The sequence below is a fragment of the Ictalurus punctatus genome, chromosome 5 (genome assembly GCF_001660625.3).
Source record: "Ictalurus punctatus breed USDA103 chromosome 5, Coco_2.0, whole genome shotgun sequence".
Lineage (NCBI taxonomy): Eukaryota > Metazoa > Chordata > Actinopteri > Siluriformes > Ictaluridae > Ictalurus > Ictalurus punctatus.
This window is the reverse complement of record NC_030420.2, coordinates 25,864,005-25,881,033: the sequence shown is the minus strand read 5'-3', so window position 1 is coordinate 25,881,033 and position 17,029 is coordinate 25,864,005. Positions and strand designations below refer to the sequence as shown.

The window sequence follows — 17,029 nt, the reverse complement described above, 5'->3', positions numbered from 1 at the left end:
TAGTACGGTAGTATGCGGTTTGGGACGCGGCCACATTGCTGGGCGGGGGAGATCACCGGGGCATTTGTAAGATGTAATACAACGTTTATTGTAACAAAATGTAATAATAATAAGTATTCTGATTATTATTAATAATAATAATAATACTAATAGTAATAATAATAATAATAACAATAACTGCAGACAACTAAAGTAATAACTGGACCTAGAATTCAAATTAAATATGTAATTGAACACACTTTTCTTTGTGATTCTGGCGAAAGGTTTGAGCTCCTCCTCTTCTCTCCTGTTTACTATTAGCTGCTTCACTACACATGACTCGGGGTGACAGACTGATTACTCTCTGTTGCCAAGTCCACGGATTTCCGGCAGAGTGCGTCTGATTTTGAAAACCTGATTGATTCTGAGTAATTTTTGTGGGGCAGTTGGTCCACTAATTTCCAGAAGTTCTATAATATACGATTGTATACCACATACCACAGCACTGTTAAATTCTCGAATGTGATTGGTCAGAAGGTGATTAACTTTCAGTAACAGGAGCTGTGATAGTAGTGCCGGTCGCAAGCCAAATCACAGGACTTAGATTAACGCTCTTGTTCAAATACATCATCACTTCAACTCATTCACAGGGACTAGAGTATAGGCGACAATTCACAAAATCCATCCATCCATCCATCTTCTACACTGCTTAATCCTTTTCAGGGTCACAGGGAAACCTGGAGCCTATCCCAGGGAGCATCAGGCACAAGGCGGGATACACCATGGACAGTGTGTCAATCCATCGCAGGGCACACAAACACATACACATTCACACACCCATTCATGCACTATGGACACTTTGGACATGCCAATCCGCCTATCATATGGAGGAAACCGGAGTACCCAGTGGAAACCCCCACATGCAAACACAGGGCCACGGTGGGAATCGTACCCCCTGACCCTGGAGGTGTGAGGCAAATGTGCTAACCACTAAACCACCTTTCACCCTTATTGAAACTGTGAAGTTTACTGTAAGAAGGTGTATACTTAACATTTATGAAAGGTCACCAGTGTCAGCGCTTTGTATATATTAATAACATATATTGATATATTAATAGCATATAGCATAATTAATCTATAATTATAAGAATTATACTTACAGCAAGTGTGCATATAAGGCTGCAAATATATCGCCAAAATATATACTATGATGGCAAAATACGTACTATGTCTTTTAAAATATAAAATTATAGAAGTGATGATAAACAATTATCATTGCTATTAATTACGTTACATGTATCACATGTGTTGGGGGTGCAAGGTGGATTAGTGGCTAGCCTCACACCGCCAGGGTCGGGGGTTCGATTCCTGCTGCAGCCCTGTATGTGCGGGGTTTGCATGTTCTCTGTGCTGCTTGGGTTCATCCGGGTACTCCAGTTTCCTCCACCAAGTCCAAAGACATGGATGGTAGACATGATTGTCATGTCCAAAGTGTCCGTACTGTATGAATAGGTGTATGAATAGGTGAAAGAATGTGTGTGTGATTGTGCCCTGCGATGGATTGGCGATACACCCTGGATCGGTGTACCCCGTCTTGTGCCCCATGCTCCTGAGACCCTGAAGGATAAGCGGTATAAAAGACGATGGACATTGAGAGGATTATGTCGAGCGGATCTGGCAACCCTGCAGACTGACTATTCCCGGAAGAACGTCTCTCGGTAGGCCAGCTAGGCTAGTTAATCATTACTGTCTTATAGTCAGGCTTATAATAAAGCATACCGGACCTGGTTAAACACCACATGCAGACAAAAAGAAGACATTCGTGTTTTAGAGCTCTAGATCCGACCTCGCCAGTAAAGTTTGATTGATTTGGAGCACAGAGAGATCATCTGGTTTAATAATTGTTAGCTTGCGTAGCTTAACGAGGAGTTAGCACTATAGCCTGCTAACTGGCCATCTTGTCTTTTTTGCCTGCACTAGTTGACTTAAAGCTTAAATAAATCCTGCCGCGACTATCAGGAACCCTGAACAGGTATGGGAAGTGACTAGCAACAATACCCTCTTCTGTGATATGAGTTAGATTTATTTATTTATTTATTTATTTATTTTTGCACAGCCTGAAAGTGGATCGCTCGCAGTATTAACCAACAAACCGGTTACATATACAGTGTGGTATAATGATGTGCTGGGTTGAGTCAGAAAGCAAAGCTAACATGAAGTATCTACTAGTTAAAATGTTGTCATCGTTCAGTTTGACATTGAGAGTATGTAAACAAGTATTTGCTTGCTGTAGCTGGCTAATTTTACCTTCGCCCCCAATTTAAACGGCTGGAAAAACGGGTTCTGCCACGTAAACAAACCGAGGATCAAATACATCGGCAGCAAAATATAGTGTACATCGTCTGGGTTTCTGATAACGGGTCAGGATAGAATTAGTGGCTACTTTAGGGAAATTAAAAAAACAAAGATTGTCTGATGTAGTAATTTATCAGCCAGCACAAATACCAACAGATCAGATTGGATTTACAGGATAGATCTGATCATAATGTCAGGTTTAAGGCCTAAGGTTTTGATCAGAATTTCAAAATGTATGCAAAATGTATTGACCATAGACAAGAGAACAGCAGATAAGAATGGATTTAACCATCAGATAATTTTATATGACATGCATAAAGGCATCAGAGATCAAATAGTGTGATCATGTATACTGGAATTCTGTAATTACAGTAAACATTGACTTGACAGTGGGTGACATCCCCGAAAGCTTGGAGTAGAATCTCCAAGTCATCAGCTTTTAATTACCGTAATTATAATATCGTGTAATTCACCAATCAGCCATAACATAAAAACCACCTGCCTAATATTGTGTAACAGCTCTGATGTTAGCAGCAGATCCTTTAAGCCCTGTAAGCTGTTAGGTCGGGCCTCCATGGAGCAGAATTGTTTGACCAGCACATCTCACACATGCTCGATTGGATTGAGATCTGGGGAATTTGGAGGTCAAGTCAACATTTTGAACTCTTTGTCATGTTCCTCAACCCATTCCTGAACAATTTTTACAGTGTGGCAGGGTGCATTATCTTGCTGAAAGAGGCCACTGCTATTAGGGAATACTGTTGCCATAAAGGGGTGTTCTTGATCTGCAACAATGTTTAGGTAGGTGTCAAAGTAACATTCACATGAATGCAAGGACCCAAGGTTTCCCAGCAGAACATTGCCCAGAGCATGACACTTCCTCTGCCGGCTTGCCTACTTTCCACAATGCATCCTGGTGCTATCTCTTCCCCAGGTAAACAACGCACAGGCACGTGGCCATCCACATGATGGTCTTCAGACCAGGCCACCTTCTTCCATCACTCCATGCTCGTGTGCCCATTGTAGGTGCTTTCGGAAGTGGACAGGGGTCAACATGGGCACTCTGACCAGTCTGTGGTTACGTAGCTCCTTACAAAGTGCTCTGTGTGTTCTGACACATTTCTATCATAGCCAGCATTAACTTTTTCAGCAATTTGCACAACTGTAGCTCTTCGTTGGGATGGGATCAGACCAGACGGGCTATCCTTCTCTTCCCAAACGCATCAGTGAGCCTTGGGTGCCCATGACCCTGTCGCTGGTTCACTGTTTGTCTATCCTTGGACCCCTTTTGGTAGGTTCTAACCACTGCATACCAGGGACACCCCACAAGGCCTGCTGTTTTGGAGATGCGCTGACTCTGTCGTCTCATCATCACAATTTGGCCCTTGTCAAAGTCGCTCAGATACTTACACTTGCCCATTTTTCCTGCCTCCAACTCATGAACTTTGAAAACTGACTGTTCACTTGCTGGCTAATATATACCACTCCTTGACAGGTGCCAATGTAATGAGATAATCGATGTTATTCACCTCACCTGCCAGTGTTTTTAATTTTATATCTGAGCGGTGTAAATATACGGACGATAGCTGCAGTATTCTCAGAAAAGTGGACTTTATTTTATGACGATATTTGTGTCGTATTGAATTTCTGTCCAGCTCTCTCCCGCATTATAAATAGGTCAGCACTTTTATCTGGTTCATCTTCATATATTGTTTGACAATAAATCCAACTATGTTCATTTGTGTCTGATTTCATAAGGATTGCTTCGCTGTTACGCCGGTTCTCCATTAAAGGATCTGTGGATAGGATCACAGGACTTTGATCTTTGGCTGTGGGGTAAGGTGGGGCCTTTGGGGAGCTTTAGGTTTGTCTTCCCATGACAACGCAACACCATGGCAGCAACGGCTCCAGCAGCGATGCCGAGTGCCGGGTCTCAGAGGACGAGAAGAATGTGGAGGATATGGAGCTCACTGAGCTCGGACCGCTGCTGAACAGTCCAGAAGCCTCGACTAAACCCAGAGTGAGTGCCATTCCTGCTAAATGAGACGCATGGACTGAAAGAGGGACAGCGGTCATGGTTATCGTTATACTAATATGGTTGAATCCAATGCATAAATAGATGAACTGTGTCAAACCCAGAAATAATATTCTTTACACGTTTCTGTCAAAGGCAGATTCCGAGGCATCTTCGGCATTACAGATGGCTTTCTATATTTAACTTCCTTTATGTCGACAGGGTGCAGCAGCTTACCCGAGTGAGGAGGAGGAGGAGGAGGTGGAAGATAACAATGACGAGGAGGATGACTTGCGCATGGTCACATTGCCTTTGCAGGCTCACCATGCCATGGAGAAAATGGAAGAGTTTGTACACAAGGTAAACACATTTAAGTCTGTCGTCATTACCCAAAAGCCTGAATGTCATTTCCACCTTATCTCCTATCACAGAACATTGCTTCGTCTGAAACACATGAAGTCATACAATATGCCTAATATCACTCTTGATCGACTGAGGAGAGAAGGCGGCCATCTCGCCCACCCGGAGAGTTTCAATGATGAAATAGTTCATGGTAGTGGACTGTTTTGGACCATAGTATATATTCTTTAGGCTAGGTGTGCTCATCCAAAAGCAGTCCTTTAACTATGTACATTCCACTAATGTTATTAGTTTCACAGAAAGGAAGCTGGGCATTCTTTGGCCTCCAGGTTAGCAGTGCATGTGTGATGGTGAAATTGATCAGTTCCTAGTTTGTGTGGCTGATGCATATGAATAGAATTTAGCACTTGTCCTGTGGTTGATGTTATTACTAGGTATGGGAAGGGCGCTGGCGAGTGATTCCTTTCCACTTGCTTCCGGACTGGCTAAAGGATAATGACTACCTACTTCACGGTCACCGGCCACCCATGCCATCTTTCCGAGCCTGCTTTGGAAGCATCTTCAGGATCCATACAGAAACGGGGAACATCTGGACACATTTACTGGGTCTGTTCCTATGATTGTGTGTTTCTTAGCAGTTATTAATTTACAGCTGATGTTAAATATTATTAAACATGCCTTTTATTTCCTAACTGAGACACTCAGTTTTATGGTCAGTATTATGGTCAAATGTGTGACTTTGTGTTTATTATAGTATAAAGTTGTTGTTTTTTTTTTGTTTGTTTTTTTTTCATTAAAATTTGAGAACACTTGACATCATGGCTTAGGAATCCTCAGGACTAAATTCTGTAGATGCATAATTACATGATTCCTGCTGTAAAAATGCAGTAACATCTGATGTGTTGTCGTTTCCCCTCCACAGGTCTGATCCTGTTTCTGTGTCTGGGCACTCTGACCATGCTGCGGCCAAATGTGTCGTTCATGGCTCCTCTGCAGGAGAAAGTGGTGCTAGGGATGTTTTTCCTGGGTGCTGTGCTCTGTCTCTGCTTCTCCTGGCTCTTCCACACTGTCTACTGTCACTCAGAGAAAGTGTCCAGAACATTCTCTAAGTGAGTCTCCGTGTCTGTCTTAGATGAAAACTTGAACTCGTTCATTTATGCATGCTTTATCTTTAATTTGGTATATTTCAGATGTAAAGGTGCTACTGAAAATGGTGATTTCAAGCCGTTCAAACACATGAATGTATTTCTATATGTTTTCCCTCATAAAAAGCCAGGATCTAGGGATAATAATGATACAAAACCCCACATGTCCTCATCTGTTTTCAGTTAGCATGGTCATATTGTCAGTTATTTGTTTAATAAATCTATCTAATTATACTGCAGCTAAATAACACACATGGTTGCTATTAAAACCAGGTAGTGTTTAATTCTTGAAGGAAAAAAAACCCTGAAAAAGGCCCCTGGTTATTTGGTTTTCAGTAAAGAGCTCAAATGATGGAATTACATTGAAGTACATTGAAGGCTTTGCGTTTCTATGTGGTGTTTTCTGTATGGGGAAGTGGCTTAGTGGTTAGCATGTTTGCCTCGCACCTCCGTTGTTGGGAGCCTTCAAGTCCTGTGTGCACCCAGCATTTCTGTTCTCGACATGCTTCAGGGGTTTCCTCCGGGTACTTGGGTTTCCTCCCCCAGTCCAAAGATATGCACTGTAGGTTGATTGGCATCTCTAAATTGTCCGTAGTGTGTGAATGGGTGTGCGTCCGATTGTGCCCTGTGATGGGTTGGCACCCCATCCAGAGTGTCCCCTGGGATAGGCTCCAGGCTCCCCACAATCCTGTGAAGGATAAGCGGTACAGAACATGGGTGTTTTCCGTACGTCACTAATGAGTTTTCATAAACATACAGTTTATGTATTCTAACACCAATTTGTATAATTAGAATCAGACATCCTAGCAAAGTTTACTATGTTTAATATCACACTGGAGATGTGTTATTTTTGTTTGTGCCTGCTTGTGAATTTCTTGGTTTCATTTCTCAAAATAGAAATAAGTTTAGTAACTTAAACCACTCACTTAAATGGCCATAACCAGGATAAAGCAGTTACTGAAGATGAATGAATGTGGTAAATATATTGCACAGTACCATGCAGGCTGCCAGCACAGTAACATGTTAATGAACATGGCCTTTGTTTGCCCAGCGGGCTCCAAATCTGACCCCTTGTTCCCATCTGCTTAACACTAAAAACTACTTGCAGCTGCAACTTTTTTTTTTTGTTTGTTTGGTTCTGATGCATGCCGTCAATGAGCAGTCCACTGTACACTGTAAATACTACGCTGATTTTTCCGACCGCATATTTATGCATAACCTTTTGACTTTTGCCTATGTTTAGGTTGGATTACTCCGGTATAGCTCTGCTGATAATGGGCTCATTTGTGCCGTGGCTCTACTACTCGTTTTACTGCTCTCCGCAGCCACGCCTCATATACCTCTCTGTGGTGTGTGTGCTGGGCATCTCCGCCATCATTGTGGCACAGTGGGATCGCTTCGCCACTCCACGCCACAGACCTACACGTGCAGGTGAGGTGCTGACTCAATACACACTTAATATATACCTGACAGCAGTCTGCACACAATGAAGCACTTACCGCTCACTTCTGCAGTAACAACATGCACACATCTTATAATAGACATATGTATTGAGAAGTTTAAAAGAATCAAAGGTGCTCTCAAAATTATATTGTTCATAACGTTATATACAGGTGCATGTCGACCTATGTTAATTTATGCACACAATACTTAGTCAGGGCTTCTAAGTTTTAAAAAATTTTGCGATGCACCTGTACATAATATAATTAGGGTTGGGGGTTTTTTTTTCAGATATGAATGTCCCTTACAAATATTGATTAAATTTTTATGAAAACTTTAGTAACTGAGAATCGTAAGAGTCTGCAGCACTTAATTTCTACATGTCTGGCCTAAGTACTGAAGGTTAATAGTGTTCGCTTTAGGCAATATTTTGCCGTAACAAACCATCTTGCACTAGCAGGATTTCTTCCGCCACCTTTAATGAGCTTGCCGCTGGTTGTGGGAGGCAAGTGTTTCCCATACGGTTGCCTGCAGGCTGGTGTGTAGATCTAGAATGCACCCGTTTTATACACCAGTCCAATTGTTATGGATAAAAGCTAAGTCCTGCCCACCTAAATATGCATTTTCGCACAGAAATGCGTCATGTTGTGGGGAAACATTTCTATTTCATGTTGCCCTTAAGTTCAATTCAGTTTTATTTGTATAGTATGTTTACCAATGGACATTGTCCCAAAGCAGCTTTACAGAAATATGTAAGTTTTAAATTTATGAATTTGTCCCTAATGAGCAAGCCAGAATTGACGGTGGTGCAGAGAAACTCCCTGAGACGATATTAGGGAGAAACCTTGAGAGGAACTAGTCTCAAAAGGGAGCCCATCCTCATGTGGGTATCAACGGATTGTGTGATTATAAATAAGTCCCTTCTATAAATGCGCTTATACTACATGGTCAAATAGTGCAGTTGTGTAACCAGGAATTCATTAGAGTTTTTACATGAAGTCTGTTTTGTTGAACTTCTCCACTGTTCAGTGATGGAGGCTTAAGTACAAAACTGTTTGTGGTAATTACAGTGCTGAGGCTATAATAGCAATTGTAGTCCTGACCATCATAGCATAACTGTTCACATGAATTGAGGTCCAAAGCCATCTTTATGCTTTTTAAGTGGTACCATGCTCAGCAATCCTAGTGACCTCCAGGCTGCACCATGTGGGGCCATCCTCAGCAGCAACACGTAACTTCCAACTAATAAGAACTCCCAACGAGAAGTAGGGCATCAGGATGGATCAGGCAGGTCCCGAGAGCAGGAAGGGCCAGGATCACTGGCATCTCAGGAGCATCATGTGCTGGACAGAAAAAAGAGAGAGAAGGAGAGATTATTAGGTATGCTTATTGTTCTCTAATGGTTAAGGACAATGTACTTTGCATGAGTTCAAGCAGGGACTCGCTATGACAGTATAACTAAAAGGGAGAGCCAGGAGGGAACACAGACATGAGGGCGCCCTGGGACATAATGCAGCCAGCCACTCCACCATCAACAAACCTGAGTGAACAAGTGAAAGTAAGGGGGCGACAGCATCCAAACATCTCAGTTCACCACAACTCTATGCCTTTGAGCTCTCTAGATTTGCTCCCTTGCCCAAGAAAAAAAGCTATTCACAAAAGGTTTGGCTAAACAAAGTTTTCAGCCTCGACTGAGACTGTGTCGGAGTCCCAAACACTAAATGGAAAGCTGTTCCATAACTGTCGGGCTTTGTAAGAGAAAGCTCTTCCCCTGCTGTAGCCTTCATTAATTGAGATACCAACAGATAGCCTGTACTTTTTGACCGAAGTAGGAGTGGCGGATCATAAAAGACCAAAAGTTCGCTCAAGTACTGTGCCGCGAGACCATTCAGTGCTTTATAGGTCAATAATAGTATTTTATAATCAATGTGGAATTTTACTGGGAGCCAATGCAATGTAGATAAGGTAGGGGTGATGTGGTTGTATCTTCTGGTTCTAATAAGGACTCTTGCAGCTGCATTCTGGACTAACTGGAGTTTGTTTATGCTCCTACTGGAACATCCAGACAGTAAGGCATTACAACAATCCAACCTAGAGGTGAACAAATTTTTCTGCATTGTATAGTGATCTCATATTTCTGAGATGAAAGAAGGCTATCCTCGTAATATTATCCACATGAGCATCAAATGAAAGACTGGAGTTAGTAATCACACCAAGGTCTTTAACTGCTGCATATGATGAAACAAAGGTCATCCAGAGTTACTATGTAATCGGAGCCCTTACTTCTAGCTGCACATGGTCCTAGCACAAGTACGTCTGTCTTGTCGGAATTAAGTAAAAGGAAGTTAATAAGCATCCAATGTCTAATGTCCTTGACACATTGCTCAACTTTATTAAATTGTTGTGTCATCTGGCTTTGCTAAAACATACAACTTTGTGTCATCAGCATAACAGTGGAAGCTAATTCCATGTATAGGAATAATTTGAAACAGAGGTAGCATATATAAAGTAAAAAGTGGGCCTAAAATTGTACCTCAGTATGCACAGAGGTGTCTCCATTTACATACACAAACCGATGGCGATCAGTCAAATAAGACCTGAACCAGGAGAGGACCGTTCCCTAAATGCCAACAACGTTTTCTTGTCCATTAAGGAAAATGGTATGATCAAAAGCTGAGCTAAGGTCAAGCAACACGAGCAAGGACACGCAACCCTGAGAGGCCAGTAGTAGTTTATTTACCACTTTAACCAGCGCTGTCTCTGTGCTATGATGAGACCTAAATCCTGACTGATTTCATAAAGGTTATCCCTATGTACGTACGAGCATAGCTGCTGTGCTACAACCTTTTCTAAGATCTTGGAGATAAAGGGGAGATTTGATATTGGCCTATAGCTGGACAATTGACAGGGTCGAGGTCAGGTTTTTGAATCAGGGCTTTGATAACAGCTAGTTTGAAGGATTTAGATATACAGCCAGTGCTAATGGAAGAATTGATCATATTTAGAAGGGGAATAATCTGTTTTGAAGAAACATGTAGGTAAGGGATCCAGTATTCAAGTTGATGATTTTGATGAAGAAATTAATGAAATTAGTTCGGTTTCTCTAAGGGGAGTCAAACATTCTAATCATTGATCTGATATTGCTGTATAATCATCTACAGAGTTGGTTATAAAACTGTCTGGTTTTAAATTAATAGTCTGAATTTTTTGTCTAATAATTTGCCAGTGAAAAAATTCATGAAATCCTTGCTGCTATATAATGTGCATGTTTCTGTAGTGGTTTTATTCCTAGTTAATTTTGCTACAGTATTTGAATAAGAATCTTTAAGTGGTTGTGTTCTCAGAGCAGTGGCGTCGGTCTGCTGGTAGGTTTTAGACCGGGGAAAACTATAATAGTGTTACGGCCCTGCTAAGTTTGGACTCTGGCTTAGGGGAATAGTGCAGGGTTAGTAACGTGAGCTGGAGATGATGATGAACAGCTGGGTCGGTGGAGAATGAAGAGACTCTGGAACTGGGGTACACTTAAAGGATTTGTTACAATATACACAGTTCACACAGAAGGCACTTTGTAAAGAATCTTCAATAGTGGCAAGTTGAAAGACAACCAGTGTAGGAGATCGCCCTCTTTAGGGAGAGAACTAGATGGCAAAATAAGGAAATAACATAAGATACACTTCTACACCCTACTCTTTCTTCACCCTCTTACCTAACTGCCGAGATAATACTAGCTACTATTCTCCCTTATGCGTTTTCAAAGAAAAATTCCTACAAAAATAGAGAAATTCCAACATGAGGGTTATGTATGTGTGTGCACCTGCTGACCTATTCATCCTCCCTAGGGTTGCATCACGTGATGTGTAGCTAGACAGACAATACAACACTAACATAGCAAACATCAACATGACATGGGCAAACAGAACAAATAGCAGAAACAGTTAGTGCAAAACACAGAGGCATAGCAAAGCACACTAAATGCAATCACCGAGAAAACAAATGGAGAACTAAGCCGATAAACAGGGTGCTTTTGGGAGAGCCAAATTGGCTGGCTCAGCCGTCGCCGCAATGCATGCTTTAAAGACAGTTCTCCTCCTCTTTCAGGCACATCTCTATGGTTGATTGACCCAGCGGTAATGATGACTGACATTCAAGAAGAGAGCGAAACTAGGCAGCAAGCAAACAAACACAGACACATGCACACTAACATCCATGTACGTAACAAATAGTCTTGTGTGCTCATTTCAGTAGAGAGCACCTTCTATAGCAGGGATGTATATCAAACAGGAATATAATGCATCTTATCTAGTGTATAATGCATCTTATCTAGTGTTGTGAACATGTTACGATAAGTTCATCACGTGCTTTACATACAATAAAACGTAGAGGTGAGTTTTCCTTGGTAAGTACCTGCAGATTCTCAGGAACACAGGAATCTCAGAGCACAGGAAGCTGCTAGTTGGAGAGACCGAACAGAGGCCAGAAGTTCTCTTTATTAATGGAGATCGCCTGTATTATGTACGAGCATCCAGTTTACTGTACCAGTCATATCCAGCTATCTGTGAAATTCATGCTGCCTTTCTACTTTTCTTGTTAACGTGCTCAGGTGTATTCCTTGGCCTTGGACTAAGTGGCATCATTCCCACAATGCACTTCACCATCGCTGAGGGCTTTGTGAAGGCAACAACAGTGGGCCAAATGGGCTGGTTTATCCTAATGGGCGCCATGTACATCACTGGAGCTGGTCTGTATGCAGCACGCATCCCTGAACGCTTCTTTCCTGGGAAATGCGATATCTGGGTAAGGCACTATTCTGGGGATCGCTATCTTGCTTTTGTAAACTGGTGTCAAACAGTTAGTCACAGTACATTTATCATTGTACCTCTTATTTCTCATTTATTTCTGTGAACATCAAGTCAAACATTAAGCCATAAAACCATTTCTTGTTGTAATTCGTAACCAAACTTATGACCGCACTGGAACTCGTAGCTATGGCCTGGTTTGAGATGATGTCTCAAGTGCTAATGATTTTCTCTCTCTCTCTCTCTCTCTCTCTCTCTCTCTCTCTCTCTCTCTCTCTCTCTCTCTCTCTCACACTGTATCTCTCTCTCTCGCTCTCTCTCTCTCTTGCTGTATCTCTCTCTCTCTCTCTCTCTCTCTCTCTCCTTTTCTCTCTCTCTCACGCTGTATCTCTCTCTCTCTCTCTCTCTCTCTCTTGCTGTATCTCTCTCTCTCTCTCTCTCTCTCTCTCTCTCTCTCTCTTGCTGTATCTCTCTCTCTCTCTCTCTCTCTCTCTCTCTCTCTTGCTGTATCTCTCTCTCTCTCTCTCTCTCTCTTGCTGTATCTCTCTCTCTCTCTCTCTCTCTCTCTCTCTCTCTCTCTCTCTCTCTCTCTCTCTCTCTCTTTCTCTCTCTCTTTCTCTCTCTCTCGCTGTATCTCTCTCAGTTCCAGTCTCATCAAATTTTCCACGTGTTGGTGGTGGCTGCAGCATTTATTCACTTCTACGGCATCTCCAACCTGCAGGAGTTCCGCCACGGCCTGGGAGGAGGCTGTACAGATGACTCCCTCCTCTAAGCAACACCATCCTTCTCTCCGCTTGCTTTCCACTCATCACGTCAGCACTGAACTGATGAGGGTTTTTGAACATTTCTAGATCAGTTGTGTTTGGAAAGAGCTATTGTACTCCACTGCCTACCCTGCGCTCACTGATCAAGAACTGTCCTAAGATTGTTCTCTATATTTTAAAAGGTTTATACAATCATCAATGTGTTTTATTGTTGTAATACTTGAAGACATAATAAGTAAAGATTACTACTCAGTTAATGGAATACTCCAGTGGTTTTCAACCTTAATCTCTGTTGACTGGCATCTGTAGCATATGTGTGATTACCACAGGCAGGAATCGCAACATGTTTCCCTGTAGTGAGAAACTTGTTTACTTAATGTCATAATGTTACAGCAACCTTAAGCGCTATATAAATGAAAAGCATTTTTAAGTCTTGGAGCAGTTGTACAGTACAACAATAAATGTGTAAATTGCATGACTATATATATATAGAGATATCGTACATTCAAAACTACTGCTGTTACATTCTTCATAATAAAGGTCTTAGGATGAGACAGATGTGGGAGAATGACTTCTCAACTTGCTTATGCTTTCACGGTTTCTCTTTCATGGTTTTGTGGTATAAATGCCAAAAGGGAACTGGGGCAGTTGTGTTTCTGCCTATGTTGGTAAAGTAATACCACAAATTTTCCCTTCTGTTCTGCAGAAATACATTTTTGGCAACTGCCCGAGACTTCCATTATATGTGAGTTTAAAGCAAAAAAATTTTTTTCCCATTCTTTTCTCAATACAGGGAAATGTATATTCTTGTTTATGGTTATTACGCAAAACTACATATATGGTAGATGAGTATTTGGTTGAAAAAACATGGACAGTTTGTTTATGCATTTGTTCACAATTCAGTTTTCAAGGCACTGTCACACTGCTAGGGGGAAAATTATATCTCGAGAGGCATTTAGTCATAGACCACTGGGAGTTGTGTGAACAGTGCTACTTCTTCCTGTCTTGTTCAGTCTATACACACTGTTGGATAAATATGCTCGGGGTCTGAGAGCAGTAGCTATGTCTTTTGGGGCGGTGCAGGTATCTAGAACTATGAGAACAGGTATAAAATATTAACGTCTTTCATCTGCTGTAAATGTTTTCATATAATAATCTGTAGAGTTTGTGACATAATGGAATTTTCCTAGATAAATTTTTAAATGTTACCTTGGTCAATGTCTGGCTTTGATTTTTCTTTTTTTCTTTTCTTTTTTAAATAGTATATGCACACACTTTATCCAGTTTAGTGAACTTCCTGACTTAATGGTTGCACAGCAATTTGTGTTGTCATTGTTTTTGTTTTGTTTTTTGTTTTTAAAAAAAAAAAAGTGTCAGAAACCCAAATTTGCATCTTTTTACTAATGCTACCATCACATTCTCCTATTTTGTTTATGAAGTCATAATATGCCTCCACAGTCTCCACTAACATGACCTATTTTGCTAATCTAGCTACTTCTATTTTTCAAACATTTCCACCTTCTGTAAAATTGTACATAATGCAAGTCAGCAGCTATTGCCTAATCAGATATTACTAAAAGAAGGATAAATAATTTTTGTTTCCTCTGGAATGTTCCGAGAACAGATTTTTTTAGATCCCATTTGGTTTTCCAGGAAAGTTTTCACTATGAAAATATATATCATTTGCATTTTGTAGCAGATGGTTCCAAGAACATTCTAGTCACCTTTTAAATAATTTGAACCTCTCTGGAACCGTGTGATAACCTGCAATGATTTAGAAAATATTCCCTCAATGCTCTGGTGACCTTCACATAATTTTACAATGTTATCAGGAACCTTGCACTAGCCTGGAATGGTTTGGAAAACGTTCTTCTAATGTTACAAGAACATGCTGAGCCATCCATATACAAACCCATTACTATACTAATACAAACCTGCTTGGACATCATAATGTTCTCATTACCTCTGTATATAATAAAACAGGACAGGCACATATGCTTTCTGATAGATTAAGCTATGTTAATACAAGTCATATAATCAGGGATGGGAGGGTTACTTTATAAATGTATTCTGTTACAATTACAAATTACTTCATGAAAAATGTAATCAGTAATGTAATCAAAGTATCACAGTCTGAAAGTAATGTAATCTGATTATTTTTGGATTACTTCAAGGTCACATGTAAAAGTCAAGAGAAAAGCAATAACATCTACAATACATTTATTTAGAGCTTAAAAACATGGGGGGGGGGCTCATTCCATTATGCTTATCATGTCAAATTATTATTATTGTTAATATTATTATTATTATATGAAATATATATGCAATATTATATGCAACAGTGTTACATAATCAGGATACAAAAAAACTGGTAACTAATCTGTTACAGTTACATCAAAAAACAAAGTAATCAGATTACAGGTACATTTTGTAAAAAAAATTAAAAATACAAAAATTGGAATACTATCAGGATTACAATTTTTCACTTAAAAGCAAAGAAATTAATCTTTTGACATAACACAATATAGACAGCTGCTTGATTATAGTTCTGGTTCTCTCTTGCCAGTCATGGCTCACATCAGCAACCTCCTAGTGCACATGCAAAATTAATTTGGTAGAAATGAACACAAATGGTTCTCTGAAATGCTTTTGTTAGAGTGATCAGATGCCCTCATTTTCCTGGACATGTCCTCTTTTTCGGACCTTAAAAAAGCGTCTAAATTTGAGAAAATGTTCGGGATTCGGCTTTAGTTTCATTATGATGTGCTTATGGTCTAATACTGTATCAGGTGTGTGCATGTTTGCATTGCTTTAACCCCGCTCTGTAAATCCCGCCTTCTCACACCCCAACTGGTCGATTCTAAAAGGCTTGCATCAATTATTGGCCAAATTCCTGCCTCTCAATCACTACCAAAAGAATGTAGGGAAAAAATGTAAAATGTAATCAGAGTGAAACCAATTTATATATATATATATATATATATATATATATATATATATATATATATATATATATATATATATAATATGATGCTAATAGTGTGTCTTCTTCCGTGTATTAAAGTCTGTATTCATAGGAACACTGTTTTGAACGCTATTAATACACCCCCCCCCCCCAAAAAAAATAAATAAATAAATAAAATAAAATAAAATAAATAAATAAATCCTGTCCTCTTTTTGGAAAACCAAAATATAATCACCTAACTTTTGTGATGTTCCACATCAGGGACAGTGATCTTTTATGTATTTGTTTATCTATTTATTTACTTCATTAAAACAAATCAAAACATGTTTTTAAGCTCTAAATAAAAGTATTGTAGATCATATTGCTTTTCTCTTGACTTTATTTACATATATTTATTTATTTACATACATAGTTTATTTACACACCTTGAAACAATCCAAAAATAATCAGGTTACATTACTTTCATATTGTGATACTTGGACGACGTTACTGATGACATTTTTTATGAAGTCATTTATAACTGTAACAGCATATTTTAAGCCCTCCCAACCCTACTGATTTGGATACCAAAAATGAAACATTATATTGCTGTTTTGTCTTTGAATGATAGGATTGAAACTCCTTCTCCCACCTAACTAGCTGACTTCAATCACAAAATACAAACACATTTTATGTTTTAACCTGTGAAAAGTGATTCTTTATTTTCTTGCTTTGCCAACCATTCTTATGCGCAAAACCTCAGTTAATGCTCCCAATAAAATCAATCTGAGTCCCACTGAGTGTGGACTGGTGTAGACACGAGCTATGAAGAAGTGTCAGTGGGAAAATAGACGAAGACATTTACATTCAATATATTCAAAGGTAGGTGGTGGGATTTTACAACAAAGAAGAATCATTACAAGGCTAAAAACAGGACATACAAGACTTAATGAATCACTGGAGTTAACAGAAACACCAATCAGGAATGTGTAACTAAGAAAGAAGCAAAGTCATAAAGCAGTGTAGAGAAAAGAGGCCTCAAATTTGTAAAAGGATGCAGAAGAAGGGAATGTTATAATGTTATAATTCGAATGTTTGTTGAACTTTTTGAAGAACACGTGATTATATCATAGGATTTTATATACAAGATGTGCTCTATACTGCAGCATAGAACATGCGTAGCCAATTAAACTTTATAGCAAACTGCCCTGAAGAGGGCGCTAGCACAACGA

General features: G+C 39.9%; 1 protein-coding gene across 1 annotated transcript; it reads left to right on the top strand.

The window, feature by feature from the left end:
• The first annotated feature begins 1,652 nt into the window (after window positions 1-1,652).
• adipor1b (adiponectin receptor 1b) lies at window positions 1,653-14,061 on the top strand. Its single transcript, XM_017468491.3, has 8 exons — window positions 1,653-2,011; window positions 4,093-4,354; window positions 4,571-4,708; window positions 5,143-5,314; window positions 5,631-5,817; window positions 7,097-7,284; window positions 11,894-12,087; window positions 12,733-14,061. Exons 2-8 carry the CDS (start codon window positions 4,211-4,213, stop codon window positions 12,859-12,861), a joined length of 1,152 nt encoding a protein of 383 aa, XP_017323980.1. The 5' UTR covers window positions 1,653-2,011; window positions 4,093-4,210; the 3' UTR covers window positions 12,862-14,061.
• Window positions 14,062-17,029: the final 2,968 nt, after the last annotated feature.